Source organism: Bubalus kerabau, chromosome 4 (assembly GCF_029407905.1).
Source record: "Bubalus kerabau isolate K-KA32 ecotype Philippines breed swamp buffalo chromosome 4, PCC_UOA_SB_1v2, whole genome shotgun sequence".
NCBI lineage: Eukaryota > Metazoa > Chordata > Mammalia > Artiodactyla > Bovidae > Bubalus > Bubalus kerabau.
The window spans coordinates 19763219-19780237 of record NC_073627.1 but is presented as its reverse complement, the minus strand read 5'-3'; the positions used below and the strand labels follow the sequence as shown (position 1 = coordinate 19780237).

The 17019-nt window shown below is 41.1% G+C and overlaps 1 protein-coding gene across 4 annotated transcripts; it reads right to left on the bottom strand.

Moving 5' to 3' along the window:
- Positions 1 to 1345: 1345 nt before the first annotated feature.
- On the bottom strand, positions 1346 to 11405 carry CCDC43 (coiled-coil domain containing 43). 4 transcript variants are annotated; one of them, XM_055575698.1, is made up of 6 exons: positions 11325 to 11405; positions 10432 to 10488; positions 7079 to 7166; positions 5787 to 5922; positions 4300 to 4358; positions 1346 to 3058 (listed from the first exon to the last, which is right to left on the bottom strand). In XM_055575698.1, the coding sequence occupies exons 1-6, from the start codon at positions 11388 to 11390 to the stop codon at positions 2871 to 2873; spliced, it is 594 nt and encodes a 197-aa protein (XP_055431673.1). In that variant the 5' UTR covers positions 11391 to 11405; the 3' UTR covers positions 1346 to 2870. The 4 variants fall into 4 exon arrangements, with proteins under 4 accessions (XP_055431673.1, XP_055431674.1, XP_055431672.1 ...); XM_055575699.1 differs by lacking the exon at positions 11325 to 11405 and adding an exon at positions 10674 to 10727; XM_055575697.1 differs by lacking the exon at positions 11325 to 11405 and having other exon boundaries at positions 4247 to 4358; positions 10432 to 10667.
- Between the last annotated feature and the right edge of the window lie 5614 nt (positions 11406 to 17019).

The following is a 17019-nucleotide window of genomic DNA, read 5'->3' as shown; positions in this document are numbered from 1 at the left end:
AATTTAGTCTCTCAAGAAAAGTAAATAAATTGCTTTGTTGAAAATAGCTTTTTTTTTTTGAGTTTGTGTTAGTTTGTAACATTGAGTCACTCATCAGAAAACCAATTAAATTTCATTTAACTGATAAGAACTGGTGCTAAGTTTTAAACTTCATTATTAACACATAAATAATGTTGGCAGATAATAAACCAACACCATTCTGATTTCCTTGGATTTAACCTGACCTTGTTCAAATATGAAATTTTTGTTCTGCCTTTGTGCTAATCCAGGAGAACCATAGTAAAACTACTAGGGAAACTTTTACATACAGTAGTCAGAAATGAAACACTATTAACAAAAAACAAAAATTATTTCAAATTTTGTTAATCAAGTTACACTGCAGATAACTCTCAAATTAGTTGGTTGTCCCTTTCTATTGAATACCCTCTAATGGATGGTTCTTATGTATTATACTTCTGAATTACAACTTATGAAAGTGTTATAAAAGTTATGACAAGATTTACAGTCTGATCAAACTGATGGTTCCATCATTTCTAATCCAAAAGAATTTGGAATACTCAGTTTTTTTTTTTTTAATAGAAAAAGCAGTTTTTTATAAAGGTGGTTGAAAATTAGGTACCTTGAATTATATCAATATCTTTCCCACTTGAATAGTCTGGTACTGTAGGGTTTAGAAGGTTGGGGAATTAATGACTGAAATTCCAAATTTGGCCTAAAATGTCCATCATAGAGTAGAAAACATAGTTGTTTTAAAATTTGCCTTTTCCAATATTGAATATTTTAGACATAAAAGGTTTATTAGCACCTGAGTTACGTGGATAACCTTACTCAAAGCCTAATAAGTTGATCCTTTTCTTCTGTTTAAACATTAGTTCAGGTGTACATTTAACTGTGACCTAGCTAACAGAGTCCTGGAAAAATGAATTGAGTACTCTTAAAACAGATTGAAACTACTATCCTTCAGGGGTCTATGGATATAAACTGACTCTGCTTCAGAGACCAAAATTAAGGTGAAAACAAACCAAAAATTCAAAATAAGGGTTATTAAAACAGGCTCTCTCACATGCCAACTGTAGCCACAGCCACATATAAAACTAAAATACCAGCAGGACTCGAGAGACTTCAAAGCCAACCTACTGTCCAAAAAAGAAGGTAATCTTTCTGATCTCCTAATATCCAACCTCACAGAAAGGAAAACTGAGGCAGAGAACTTATCCAGGAAGAGGGTCTAATAGCAGAGGAGATTATTGGACTAATCAAAACATAAGTAAAATTCAAACACATTCCTGAGGGACTATCCACACAGAACTCACTTCCAGCTGGAAGGAATCAGAATAAATCAAGATACTGATTTAAATAGTTTATTTTTTAAAAAGGTGGTTATTTTTTTAAAAAATTTTACAATGACATGGCTATAGGAGTGTATACAGGTGACACATCATTTCCTTAACCATGTTTTTTACCTTCTGTGGAGCGGTAAACATTTTTTTGTTAATCTCATAATTAATGGTATAAAACAGAGGTCAGCAGACATTTTCTCTGAAGGGCCAGGTAGTAAGTATTTTACGCTTTATAGGTCACATAAGGTCTCTGTCACATGTTCTTTCTTTTACAACCCTTTAAAAATGTACAATCCATTGTTAGCTCGAACCATACAAAAACAAATGACCGAATTTGGCAGTAGTTTGCCCGCCCCTGGTATAATGTATCTACTTTCTGTCTTGACAGAGAAAGTGCTCTCTCTTCAGGCTTCTTGACGGTCTGCTTCCTGAAGTAGAGAAAGGGCTACTTATAACCAAATGTGGTTTGTCACAAAAGTGGAAATGGAGGAGAGTTCCTACTCACTTCAACTCTCTCAAGCAGTTTCTCCACTCACTCACTCATTCAATAAATTTGTTGAGCACCTACTATGTACACTCTTAAATATCTCTGTGTTAGCAGAGATTTTCAGTGTTTTTCCTTAAAAGGGTTTCTCTAAACCTGTAATTATCAGGTCCTTGTATGTTTTAGGGCAGATCAGGGTTAAAATCTCTACTAGCACTCAAGAGAGTTCATGATTATAAAAAAAGAATCTAGCTAATGATGATTCCCTGCACTCAATACTGACACATCCTTCTTAAAATCACAGCCTAGATGAGGAAAAATATATAACTATCTCTTACTAAAAGAAACTTTGTTTCCTATCATAGGCTGAAACTTAAAAAAAAAAAAATCTCAAATGCAGAACATCCACCAAATAACCTTTTCTTATTTTCCTATTTTGTCACCATGTAACATAAAAGTCTGGATCCGGGTAGGGGTCTTCATTAGCTTCCTAGTTCAGCCCTAAAACCATTTATTTAGATGTGAATAATACTTCTGAAGCAATTGACACTCCTACAATTCATCTGGAGAGTCCCATGGATGGAGGGGCCTGGTGGGCTGCCATCTATGGGGTTGCAAAGAGTCGGACACGACTAAGCAACTAACACACACACATAATTCATCTCAGGGAAGGAGTGGTCATGATTCAGCTCCTTCAGGACAAAAATTCAGCTTTCTGAATATTCCTGCTGTTTATCCAAGGTAAGGGAAGACTTTTTAAAATGGTCAAAAGGAGTACAGGACTTCAGTATTAAAATATAAAGGCTGTCCCCATCCCAGATCTTTGGTTCAGACATTAGCTACAGTAATCCGATTACCCACACCACAGAGACATGGCACATTTTGTAATTAGAATTGTTTGCGATTTTCCTTGTGACCATGTAAACAAAAGGGGAAATGCCTTGGGAAACTACCTGGCAATGTTCTCTCATTTCTCTTAAATACACAAATGCACAACCAGGTCTCCCTTTGACCAAGTTCATTAGGAGAAATAGAGTGGACCAAGGTTATCGCTTTCGCTCCCCTCTTTGTGTCCTTTTCTTTTCCTTTTCCTTGCGTTCCTGCTTGGCTAGTTTGTCTCTCTCCCTCTGCAGCTTGTCCTGCTCCTTCTTCCTCTGGGACTCATCCCGAAGCGTGTCTCGCTCCAGTTTTCGGGCATTGAGGACATCTTCCACATTGGTGTTTCGGAACAGAGCTGCAGGTGAGTTAAGGGATAAGGGTCCAGGTCACACAGGTCTCAACTCCTGCTCTTCTCATTCAAGCCAAGTTTCAAATACTATCTATCCCTCATCTTTAAAAACCAACCAACCAACCAACTTTATGTTTATCTTTAGTCCAATGAAAAATCCTACAACTGCTATTAGTAAAAAAAAAAAAAAAAAAATTGAATAAAAATTTCATTCAGACTTGCCTAAATCTGAGTGCAAATATTTTATGAAAATGAAATCTCATTCTAGAATAAGTACTCATATCATTCACTGGCAGAATATTGTTGGAGCATCCAGGCTAGTTTTAGTGACTAGAGTATTCAAGTAACTGGCAAAATTTTCCTATACTCAGCACTATTAAAATGCTTGAAAAGAGTTTAAAAAGTTGTTTAACCTTACTAAACTTTATCAATTTGCTTCTTTTCCTAGACCACTAAAGTTTTAAGTGAAAATCATGTTCTAAAGAAATACTTTAACCACAGTTAGAAAATAGGTGCCGTCTATGGGGTCGCACAGAGTCGGATACGACTGAAGCGACTTAGCAGCAGCAGCCAAAAATTTACCCCTCATTTCTTATGACTTTAAAACATAACCTGTTACTATCAGACAAGCTCCTTTTTACTCTTTCCACATAATCTTTTTCTGCTTTAGTGCTTTAAAATGAATGTTTCCCTGAAATAACCCCCATTTCTCAGAAAATAACCTCCCTTTCAGAAAATCCACCTTACTCCTCACCTTTAAGAAGGTGGATTTCTAAATCCACCTTCTCTATAAGCTGCTCATAAGTGATTTTGTTGGTAGGGACTTTTTATACCACATATGTTTCAATTTGTCCATATTTTCACTTAAAGTATTCAGTGCTTTTATTCTCTTTCCAATGAGTTCCCCAGGTCTTTGAGGACAAGGACCAAAACTGCAATATTATTCTAATTGCTTCCACATTGCTGGGAAACCCAACACTATACACAAGGAGTACAGATTCTCATTTTCCCTCAGAAACCCTTTCTCTAAACTTACCCCTTCACAGTTCATGTCAACATATTTTTGGGGGGGGGGGAAATTCTTGCTAAATTGACTATTTAGCAGTCCAAGGACTGGGGCTCACAATGTTGACCTAACATGTGTTCTTGGAGGTAGAGGGAGCCCCCAGCAATGACAGTGAAACACAAACTGACCCACAAGAAGATCCTATGGAGCAACACCTGGAGATGCACACAGAGAAGGATACATTTGTCAGAACCAATGCTCATCGTGGTGGCGCCCGAGTCATCCTTCTCATCGGCTTCGGTGAGTGGTGTTAAGGAAAGTCACATGTAAAACAAAGGTTAGCACATCCCATCACAACATCAGAAAATAGTGATTAAGCTGATGGGAAGGAAAAGCAGGCTTCATGGAAGGACTCTGACAGGGATGTGATGGTAAATCCAGGAAAGTCACCTTTAGAAGTCTCAACTTGGGGAAGACTGCTCAGAGCTCCTATAGGATTCTTATCTGTTAGGGTCTGAAAAGAAACTGAAGCTGGTCTGGGTGGACTGCCACATTACCTGGGAGCCAGGGGATGGTCAGATGACCTCTGAAACAGTGGTTCTCTAAGTGTGGTTCCAGAACTCCCTAAGAGCTTTTGAGAAATGCACACCATTGGGCCCCTCTCTATATCTACAAAATCCCAAACTCTGGGGCTCAGGGCCCAGCAATTTGTGTTTTAACAAGTCCTCCAGGAGAACTAATGCTTAAAATGTTTTTTTCTAGCCCAGGAAATGAGACTTTTTTGTAATTGGAACCCCAGTTCTGCCAAACCTAACAAGAAAAATCATGAGAGAAAACAAGAAGTTGACCCCAAAGAGCCTAAGAATTCTTTCCTAACCTAGTGATTAGATAGCAAACATTTCTGATACAACAGTCACTCCATTCAAGCAGGCTCAGTAAGCTAAGTATTCCCTAAACAAATTTCAGATCCAGGTTTGGAACCAAACCTGTTCCTACCAGCAACACTTTCTTTTTACCTAGTCCTCACTCAAATTCCAGGTTTATTTTGGTGTCACTTTTATTAATTATGTAGTCACTGGAGTATCACTCATTCATCTCTTATTGCCTCCATTCCCTTATCAACTATGATAAAAATTACAAAGATGTATTATACACATAACACTATACTTCATAGAAAGGTATTATACAAATATGAAGAATCCTAATTGTAAATCAACTATTTCAATTTTTTAAGCTAGATCTTATTTTCTGAAAACACAATAAGAAGTGGTCCATTCAGGCATTATTTGTTTCACACAGAAGTTTTCAAGAACATATACATTGCAATAGTCCAGTATCAATCATTCCAGCATCATTCCTCATGCCCACAAAGGGCTACAATCTCTGCCATTTTAGAGGAGAATATTAAGCTCTGGTGGGGTGGGGGTGGAGGGTGTACTTCCCTGGTGGCCCAGTGGCTAACGTTCTGTGTTTCCAATGCAGGGGGCTGGGGTTCAATGCCTGGTCAGGGAACTAGATCCCACATGCTGTAACTAAGAGTTTGCAGTGCAACTAAACAAATCCCACATGCAGCAACTAATACCTGATGTAGCCAAAGAAATAAATAATTTTTTTTTTAAATAATAAAGCTATAGAGGGGGACTAGCAACTTCCCAGAGTTCAGTGAAAACCAGCAAAGGCTTTTGACTTGAGCCTTAGGGAATGGCGCTGAGACTCCAGAAAGGATATTCCTCTTCATCTGTCACATCAGCATACTGGGCCAGGAGGGCAGCTTTTCTCTGCTTCTCCTCTTCTGACACCATTCTGGGCTTCACCACGATCTGCGCCTGCTTCTCAATGAGGGTGGCAATGGCCTGGACTTCATCTGGGAGGTGGTGGGAGGGAAGTGGGGGACAACAAGGTTGTATGTGAGAGGAAAGATGCTTCCAAACCACCAGTCCACCCAGGCAGTGCTTGGAGCAAAGGCAACGGCAGCTGCTGACTCCTGAGAGCCCTGGGGTACAAAGGAGGTGCCTCAGGGGCCAATGAGAAAGGCAAGGAAAGGCCACGCAGGCCAGGCTTTAGGTCTCATATCCATCTTCAATCAGAGCAGCCCTGCTTTTACTTTTATTGTATGCTGAAGTTCTGCTGCTTTAAGGAAAAAAAAAAAAAAGTTGACAAGTACTGCATTAGAAGCAGAGAAAATCAAGCCTCCAAACATGCAACTTTCTCTTGTCTCAAACCAGAAGCCTAAGAAGGAATCTAGCATTAACTTAGGCTGGTCTATCCCATGTTGATAATTATGCCAGGTGAAACTTGGATTATTTTAAAAACAAAATTATTTTTTGACTTCTCCATACTCAAAGAAAGGAGGCAATGATGTCAAGCAGGCATCCTGCTTGTCAAGGAGGCAATGATGACTCTCATGCCTGGTTGCATACTAGAATCATCTGGGGGAGCTTTTGAAAAAATAACAATGCCTGGGTCCACACCCCAAAGAGGTTTATATAATTGGCTCATGGTGCAGCCTGGGCACTGGCACTTTCAAACATACAGCAAGCGCTTCCAGTGTACAGCCACAACTGAGAACCAGCATGTGAACAGCTCAGAATAGATTCTATTCAAGTTTGGATTTCTGTTTTGAGCTGTGTGTAGCTGATTTTTCATCCTAATGGGATCATCTCTTTCATTTGAAAGGATGGAGGGTTTAGCTGAATGAAGCAAAAGACCAATCACAGTCTGTGTTATGAAATGAGATTATGAAAAGGGTGGGAAAATATAGTTGACCCCATACCTGCAGAGCAAATATACACAGGGGAGTGTAAAAAGGAAAGAGAAAGAAAAAAGCAAGAACCACAGTGAAGACAGCCATGGTCAGCTGAAGTGGTAAAATGTAAAAGAAAACCAACCTTCAGTTAAAAAGTTAAAATAAGCTGCCAGGTGTTTACCGGTTTAGCACACCTGAGTGAGGAAAACTAAAGACTCTTAACAGCTGTACAGAAAAAGTGGTTGGAGGTTAGACATAAAAACTCCAACTCTACCTTCTTTTTTCACTTTGGTGACAACATTCTGAGTTTCTGACCATCGTTCCACAATCTCCTTGCAGATAATAAGGAGGGAATCTTCTTCCTGGTTGAAAAAGTAGACCAATTAATTTCCGGAGAGCCCTCAACCTAATGCAGAAGGAAATGGCAACTCATTCCAGTACCTTCGCCTGGAAAATCCCATGGACAGGGGAGCCTGGTAGGCTACAGCCTATGGGTTCTCAAAGACTCCGACACAACTGAGGGTCTTCACTTGCACTTTCTCAACCTTATCAAATCTACGCAAAGGGCAGAGCTCCCCCTGCTGTTGATGGGAAGAAATCACAAAGCAGGTTTGGGACCCACAGAATAGAAATGATGATTCTCTTCTGAGGGCTCCCAACACAGAGGGAATCCTATGTGAGTCACAGAAGCCACACCTGCTAGAGCACCCACTCCATCCTGCCAAGCTCCAAAGGAGAGGATTCTCACCAACTCAGGGCAGTCCTCCTCTTGGAGCAAAAACTTGTTGAGTCAAAATGCTCCTCTATGAAAATCTTCCTTGGCCAATATACTCAATTCAGTACATTCTCCAATGTACTCACTGATCCATAATAAAGAGAAGTTAAGTGAGTAGATGGTCTCCTATCCAGCCATCTCTCTGTCCATTTTACATAAGCAGACATATTCTGCACACCAACCGATCTTCCTCTTTAGCATGGTATGACCAAAAGGATGTTGGCTTTGGTGTCACACTTAAATTAAAATCCAGATCTACGAGAAAGTTTCTTTTCGTAGAAAAAGGCTGGTGTATGAACAGCTGCCACAAAATGTAATATCCTGCTCACTAAACTCATTGTGATAAAATTTCATGATGTATGTAAGTCAAATCATTATACCGTATACCTTAAACTTATGTAGTGCTGTATGTCAATTACATCTCAATACAACTAGAAGAAAAAAAATGTAACATCCTACTTAATGTAATGACCCTACTTAAAACTGCTCGCCCTCCATTCTACTCCCAGTTTTCTCACAATGCTTCTTTTTCTCCTAGCACTATCATTTTCAAATACCCTAGATAATTTACTGATTATGTTTTTCTTTACCGGAATATAACCCCTCAAGGACAGGGATTTCTGATTTCTGTCTGTGTTGTTTCCTGAAGAACCCCCAAGCACTTAGGGCAGTGCCTGGCAGAAGAGTAGTCCATCAATAAAAATTTGAAGACTCAATCAATCAGCATAAGTGGAATCAGAAGGAATAAACAGGATGACAGGAAGCTTTTGTTTACTGTCATTTTCCCCCAACCATATATATACTGTTCTTAAGTCTTACCTCAAATTGTTGCTGATAAGCTTCTAAATTCCTAGTAATGAATCCTAGCCCAATAGAGCAACTAATTTGGCTATCTTTTGTTTTTCCTAAAATGGGATTCAGTATAATAGTTGGGAGCTTTTATACCCAGCCCAGCTGACTAAGTAGTGCTATAAGTGATGTTTGGTGTCTGCCATATTCACTGGCCTTGCTGCTCTATAAGGTTGCTCCCAAGTTGTTTCATGGACAGGACCCTGCCTCACCATATTGTTCCTGGCAAATTTTTTTCAAAGTTATTTTCTACACAGAAGGGGCTGGAGAAATTACAAGAAAATTAAGTAGGGTTTGTGAACTGGGCAGGGGGAGGAAGGAAAGTCACCTTAAAAGTGAGTTTGTCTTGGAACTTCCCTGGTGGTCCAGTGGCTAAGACTGTGCTCCCAATGCAGGGGGCTTAGGTTCTGTCCCTGGTCAGAGAACTAGATCCCACAAGCTGCAACTAAGAGTTCACATGCCACAATTAAAATGATCCCCAAGCCTCAACTAAAGGTCCCACATGCTGCAATGAAGATCAAAGATTTTGTGTGCCCCAATTGAGACCCAGAGCAGCCAAATATATATATATTTTTTAAGACTCAATTATTTAAAAAAAAGTGAGTTTGTCTCTGCAGTTTATGCAAACAAGAGATACAAAAAATAATAATAATAATAATAAATCTGGTCTAGAAAACTCTTCTGGTAAGACTGTAAATAGTCTCGGGCAAAATTCAGGTCTACCTTTATCAGCAGACATACAGTTCTAAGTAATGATACAATGAAAAGAACAAGTCAAGGAGCTGTACCAGTGAGTACCCAAGTTACCTGAACTTCTTTTTCATGGACTTTTTAGGAACTTCCCAGTGGGAAATTTTTTTAAGGTAACTTAATTTGTTTGCCTCCTATTCTTTCCAATTACAACCTGCAATGTAAGGATTCAGGAAAAGAATTTATTCCTCTGTGTTGTAGTTCCAGCAAACTCATGAGCTGCATCACAAGCTGTGTTAAGGCTTTCCCATTTATAGGTCAATCTCACCAGAGCAGGTTCTGGAATTAAAAAGGGGGCCCTTGCCAGGAGGCCCTGGGACAGCTGCACTAGTGTTAGATTTCAACCATGTTGAAATCAATGAACTGCATTTTCACCAAATAAGAGTAAGCAGAGATGAAGGCGGAGAAGGAAATGGCAACCCACTCCAGTGTTCTTGCCTGGAGAATCCCAGGGAACGGGGAAGCCTGGTGGGCTGCCGTCTATGGGGTCGCACAGAGTCGGACACGACTGAAGTGATTTAGCAGCAGTAGCAGCAGAGATGAAGGCAGCAGAAACGGTCAGGTTGGAAAAGTGTGGACTTCTTGGTGACTTACTACTTAAACACAGTTTAAAGCACACATTTCTGAAAGCCTGGATCTGCTTCTAGGAGGCTAAGTATCATGTTTATTTCTCTTAAACTCTGATCTCTCTTATTCCTCCACCCACTCCCCCCAATGATTACTGCATTTCTAAATACAGTAAAGGATCGAGCCCAAATTTGCTTCCATTCTGCCTAGGCGTGAAAAGACCTCTACTGCCTAAACTGATCTTTTTGGGAATCCTACCTCCAAAATAGGAAACCAAGAGGGTACTTCCTGCGGGCTTTTGTCAGGGGCTCTGCCTCCTATGGGGCACAGGCACCCCAGAACACTTAATTTTCCCCTCTCATCACTGTCAACGGACGGGAATGAAATTGGTTGTTAGACGTTTATGATAAATCTAATTTCAATGCCTTTGGAAGAATACTCACCCAGCTGACCTACAGGCACCTAAGAGGGCAGAAATAAGAGAAAGCTTTTCCTCTCTCTGCACCTGCAACCCTCTGGCTCCCGAAACCCTGGATGAAAAGTAGCTCCCTGTCCCCGAGGCCAGGGCTCAGAAAATTATTTCTCTTCCAGGTGAGACCACTAATCCTCTGGGACACTAGGTAGGGGAAAGAAGTACTAACAGGAAATGGCTTAAGAGGCTAAAGGAATGTGTCTGGGCTTCTCACCAGGAAAGCAGAGAGAATACCCTGCAGAGCATCCAGCTTCTCTTCTTCCTCCTCCTCCTGCAAGACACCCAAGATGTAGGAGCCATAAACGGCTCGGTCCACTCCCAGCGCCTCCAACCGTCCATCTAGCCACGATTCAAAGCCGCTGCCCCCTCCATCTCTCTCGCTGGAGGTGGCAGCAGCCACTGCGCTGGGCGCCGCCATCTTGGGGCCAGGGACCTGCCAGCCTGCAGGGCGCCTACCGCAGTGCCTGACGGGCCGCACCGCGGCCCACTGCGCATGCTCAGCGAGGAAATCCACGCCCCCGGCGCGCTTGGCTTAGAGCCCAGTTGACCCCTAGTAACCTGCTGGTGCGTTTTGTACCTTCTAAATAGAGCGCATCCTGGCTTCTGCACGATCATGCGGTCTCTCTGGAATCCTGGCAGGTGAGTATTCTTAACAGACTCTTTTTTACAGTTGGGGAAGTTCAGTGACTTGGCCAAAGTCACGCGGCTACTAACTAAACAGGACTGGAACTCAGCTTCGATTCCAGCGCTTTGACAGGCCTCACCAAGCCGCCCTTTCTTGCCAGTCGTAGAAAGCTAAGCCACCCGCTCCCACACTTTCAAGGAGGAAACCGCCGGCTCTGTGGAATATGCACTATGGCTATCAACTGCCACCTGCGCCTTTCCAGGCTACCCCCGCCCCCGCGCCCCGCCCCCCATCAAAATTCAAGCTCCAGAAACCTTCCCTGATTCCCTGCAATCTGTGTTAAATTAAGGCCTCTCCAAAGTGCTGTGGTTGCTCCTCTGCACCTAGCATGCTTGCTTAACGCAGTACCGGACACATAGTGGGTGCTCAATAAATGAACTGGCAACCTCCAGTCGTTTTTCATTCACCCAGTCAACACTTACATAGAAATATCTTCGAAGAGCCTTCTTTACCCATTTCCAAGCGTTATCTAAGAGCTTTTGAGGCATTGCTGCTGCTGCTAAGTCACTTCAGTCGTCTCCGACTGTTTGCGACCCCATAGACGGCAGCCCACCAGGCTCCTCTGTCCCTGGGATTCTCCAGGCAAGAATACTGGAGTGGGTTGCCATTGCCTTCTCCAATGCGTGAAAGTGAAGTCGCTCAGTCGTGTCCGACTCTGTGTGACTCTATAGACAGCAGCCCACCAGGCTCCTCTGTCCACGGGATTCTCTAGGCAAGAATATTGGAGTGGGTTGCCTTTTCCTTCTCCATTTGAGGCATTAGCTCTTATAATCCTCCTAACAACCGTGTGAGGAGATGCTTTTATTGTCCACATAGTAAAAATAAGGAAAAAACACACTCACACATTTACAGGGAGCATAACCAGAAGCAAGTGCTCCTTTACATCAGGAAGAGTCTCAGCTGATTCTCAAAACACCTGGCTCTGGACTGAAATGAATTACCCAAGAACCCAGGTTGTCTTTCCCTGAACTGCAGAGGAGGCTGACAAGTCAGTAAATATTTATTGGCATTGCTGCTGGGCACTAAAAGACAAAAATTAATGTCACAAAATCTCTCCCTTCAAAGGATCTTCAGTGGGTTGAACAGACATGTTTAAACTAATAATGGCAATACAGTGAAAGAAATGTTTCAGTGTCTAATGGAAATTGCAGTAGGATGGCTGGAAGATTAGGTTAACCTTGCCTGTTGGATTAAAGTTGGAAACTGGAGATGAGAGATGGAGGAAAGCTTCCTAGTGGAGGTGAGGCTTTCTCTTTTTTGAAGACCAAGTGAGAGTCCTTTAGGCAAAAAGACTGAAAGAGAAAAGTCCTTTAGGCAAAAAGACTGAAAGAGAAAAGGAGCAGACCCAGATGCAGGGAGCTGTGGGGGGCCCTCCAGAGAATTATGGATGGCTTGAACCACAGAGTTCGGATAGAAGATATTCAGGGGGTGACAACAAAAGGAAAGGAAGGATCTGGTATAACTGGCAAAGGGCCTCTTGAGAGAATTCTCTACCTTTATTATCGTTGGGGTAATGTAAATGGATGGACATGGAACACTGTAAAGCTCAGTAGAAATACAGGATATGTGTCTGTTAGCCTCATGGCTTCTGTGTGCTCCCTGAGCTAGAATGTGACAATAATGGAGTCAGAGGCCAGAGTCAACCCCCAAAGACTTGTCCCAGTTTCGGGTTCTCAGATGTACATTTTAATCCAGTGGCTGTCTTGCAGGTGGAGTTTGTTAGGTAACAGACTTGGGAGCCGTCATGACTCAGGGATCACAGTTTGATGTCAGAGCCCCCACAATCAGAAAAGGACCACAACATTTTGTTCTTTCTGAACTTTTTAATTTGAAACTATTCCAGACTCACAGGGAGTTACATAAGTAGTACATAGAGACCTGTACACCTTTACTCAGGTTGCTCCCATGGTAACATCTTGCTTGTATAGCTATAGTATTAGTGTCAGGAAGCCAGTTTAGCACAATGCAACAAAGGCTTTTTGAAGACACATACAAGCTTCTCACAAAACTGAGGGAAGGCTCTACAGATTCTGCAATTAAAAGAATCCTCGCTGGCTATTTTATTACAAAAGTACTTAGCTCGTAGTTCAAAAAACCAATTCATACCACTGGACAAATGACAGAAAACTTATAGAAAAAAATCAAGATGGGTTTTTACACTATAAAAAATAGCATCACATTTATAATTTTTTAAATATGCAAACATATTCCCTGGTGGTCCAATGACTAAGCCTTGGAGTTCCCAATACAGGGGGCCCTGATTCGGTCCCTGGTCAGGGAACTAGATCGCACATGCCACAGCTGAGAATTGCGTGCCGCAACTAAAGAACCCACATGCTGCAACCAAAGAACTCTTACACCACAGTGAAGATTGAAGATCCCACATGCTGGCACTAAGACCTGGTGCAGCCAAGTAAACATCCTTTAAAAAATAAAATACGCAAATTAACCCGTAATGAGATACCATGTTTTCTTCTCAAAGCCTGATAATACACAGTGTTGGTCTATGACTGGGTGATATAGGCACTAGGAAATGTTGCTGCAGCAGATGAACTGGTAGAGTCTTGCTGGAGGGCAGTTTGAAAAAGACCCAACATTTCTCCTTCTGGGAATTGATTATAATACATGCATGTGTGCAGAATGACATTTATAATAGGATATGTGTTGCAGTGACGCATTGTAGTGAAAGAATAGAAATAGTTTACATTCTGTCCACAGAAGACTGACTCAAGCCACAGAAACAGGGATTGTGCAGCCATAAAGGTGGGGGAAGCTCTTGATGTACTTACTGACAACAAACTTCAGGATACATTGTTAAAGAAAAAAAGTGAGGCACAGAATAATATGTAACCTTTGCTACCATTTGTGTTTAAAAAGAGAAAGGATGGGGAGAAATACATATACATATGTGGCCTGGTATGTGCATAAAATATCTGGAAAGATACACAAGGGAATGTGAAGACAGTTGTCACTGAGGAGAACTCAGGGAGACTTGTTCTAAAAGTATGAGCTATCGGGATTTCCCTGGTGGCTCAGTGGTTAAGACTCTATGCTCCCAATGGGACACAGGTTTTATGTCTGGTCAGGGAACTACGAACCCACATGCTGCCCAATGTGGCTGAAAATAAATAAAAAATAAAGTAATATAAAAAATAATGTTATTTCTTACATTAATTTACCTTGCGTCTTTTGTTTTAAATCTCCTTTGCTTCCTTCCCTACCCAGAGGAAACTTTTGTTCCTGAACTTTGTATCTGTCTTCCTCTTGAATGTTTTTAAACGTAGTACCTATTACTGCATATGCATATGTAATATGTGTGTATCCATGGGTGTGAATCCATAAACAATATATCACATTGTTTTACATGTTGGACATTTCTTTCTGCAGCATGATTTTTTCATTTAAGATCTTGAAAATATTTTCCTGTGTTGATACATGTAGCTCTTATCCATTCATTTAAACCACTGTATAATATTCCATTGCTTGAATATAGCCCAGCTGATTCATTCCTCTGCTGATAGGCATTTAGATTATTTCCCAGTTCTTCAAACAGTGCTTCAAGTCCCATTCTTATATGTATCTCCTCGCCACCCTGTGAAAAAATTTCTCTGGGCCAATGAGCATCAAACGTTTTTGCTACATTTTGCAGAAAAAATATTTTTGCATACCTAGCATATTAATATGTATTTATGAATCACATAATAGTGTAAACCACTATACAAAATGTGTATGTCCATCATAAGATATATAAAAAGGTAACTTAGAAAGGGTGGTTAAGGGACTTCCCTAGCAGTCCAGTGATGAAGACTCCACGCTTCCAATGCAGGCGGCCTAGGTTAGATCCCTGGTCAGGGAACTAAGATCCCACATGCCACACGGCACACCCAAAAAATAAATAACAAAAGGTTGATTCAAAAGAAAAACAATATGGAGAAGGAAATGGCAACCCACTCCAATGTTCTTGCCTGGAGAATCCCAGGGACGGAGGAGCCTGGTGGGCTGCCCTCTATGGGGTCTCGCAGAGTCGGACACGACTGAAGCGACTTAGCAGCAGCAGCAGTAGAGATAATTAAACAGAACACGCAGCAAAAAAAAAAAAAAGAATATGTTATAAATATTTATTTGTTTGTAGTACCAAAATACTTAGTGAAAATAATGTGGATGAATATGCTTCATTCCTTTCCTACATTATTACTATTTAAAAATTTTTATTGTAAATGCTCATAGCATAAAATTTACCATCTGAACCACTTTCAAGTGTACAGTTGATTAGGGCAAAGGATTCATTACTGGCAAGAGTTCCTCTTGAACATCAGTGATTTTTCTCAATCATTGGCCAGCTGACTCCTCACTGAACCTCAGAGTTTGTACCTGGAGTGTTCACTTGTGTGTGTCATTCAGATTATTTGTAAACTTAACTTTGCTTCTTTGGACAAATCTTATTAAGCCTCTTGTTCACTTCTGGGAGTTAGGAAAATCCAGATAGCATAATCTGTAAATTTATCTGGGGATATGAAAATTGTGGAGAACAGTGTAAAACCACGCTGAACTCTGCAGAGAAAACACAGACAACCTGTCTAGATAGGAAGCTCCCTTACCCTTTACCCAGATAGCTCAGTTGCTTTACTATGTAAGCCAGGATCTCTGAGAAGAGCACGGGAAGGACACCAGCGTTAGCCTGCTTGCTAAAGATTGTTAAGCTTACTTGTTTTACTCTTAAATAAAAAAATATATTTAGGGTTTCCCTGGTGGTACAGTGGATAAGACTCCTCCTACCAACACAGGGGACACAACTTCGATCTCTGGTCCAGGTAGATTGCACATTTTTGTTGTGTAGTGGCTAGGTCGTGTCTGACTCTTGTGACCCCATGGACAGTAGCCCTCCAGGCTCCTCGGTCCATGGGATATCCCAGGCAAGAATACTGGAATGGGTAGCAGTTTCCTTCTTCAGGGGATCTTCCCAACCCAGGGCTCGAACCTGCATCTCCTCCTTTGCAGGCAGATTCTTTACCACTGAGCCAGCCGGGAAGCCCAGCTGCCACAGGCAACTAAAGCCTGAGAGCCACAACTACTGAGTCCATGCCCTAGGGCCCAAGAGCCGAAACTTCTGAAGCCTGAGTGCCTAGCCTGTGCTATGCAATGAGAGAGGCCACTGCAATGAGAAGCCCGTGCATAGCAACCGAGACCTAGCACAGCCAAAAGTAAATAAATATTTAAATACTAATGCTTTCTTTTGGCACTTCTGTGAATATCTTGTGTCTGAGGGGTGCGCACCTCTCTTCAGAGACCAGGATATATCAAGAAACAGAATTGCTGGGTTGAAGGGCATGAGCCTTGCTGGCTATCACCATATTGCTCTCCTAAGTGCTTGTTCCAGTTTACATTCCCTTGCCTTCCTGTTTTTACTAAAACTTGCTTTTAATATACTTTAATTTTTGCCAGTGAAAAGTGTGTGAAAGAGCTTCTAATTGTTTAATTTGCATTACTAGCTTGGGCTTAATTTGCATTCAATTACAATTGAGTCCGAGCACTTTTTATGTACTTATCAGCCATTAAAATTTCCTCATTTTTTTTTAAGTGTTTCTTTTGTTTATCTGTTTGTTTGTTGGCTGCACCAGGTAGCATTCGGGATCTTAGTGACCATGGATCAAACCTGTGTCCCCTGTGTTGGGAGCTCAGAGTCTTAACCACCGGACTACCAGGGAAGTCCAAAATTACCTCATCTTTGAATTGCCTGTTTATATCCCTTGTGGGTTTTTCTATTAGATTATTTTTCTTTGTCATGCTCATTTGTAGGAATCTACTTTTTCTTTCCTTTTTTCTTAATTTTTTCATTGGCCTTATTAATTTTTCTTAATTTCATTAATTTCTTTTATCATTTCTGACTCTCCATAATCTTTGGGTGTACTTTTCATTTTCTGACCTCTCAAGGTGAACACTTAGCTAATTCATTTTCAGTCTGTCTTATTTTCTAATATAGCATCTACATTTAAGTTCATACGTTCTCTCTAGTTACTTTAGCTGAATTTTACAGCTTTTAAAAAGGTATTTAACAGCTTTTGATCTAAAGTTTTTCGTTGGTGAGGTTCTAAATATACTGCAATTTCCATTGTTTTA

What these genes read in the sequence shown, in the direction of transcription:
- CCDC43 (XM_055575696.1), bottom strand. Translation starts at nt 10,635, where the DNA reads ATGGCGGCGCCCAGCGCAGTGGCTGCTGCCACCTCCAGCGAGAGAGAT. An exon ending in GTATTCTCTCTGCTTTCCTG is followed by an intron (nt 7,167 to 10,431) that starts GTGAGAAGCCCA and finishes TTTTTCAACCAG; the next exon opens with GAAGAAGATTCCCTCCTTAT. An exon ending in CACCAAAGTGAAAAAAGAAG is followed by an intron (nt 5,923 to 7,078) that starts GTAGAGTTGGAG and finishes ACCACCTCCCAG; the next exon opens with ATGAAGTCCAGGCCATTGCC.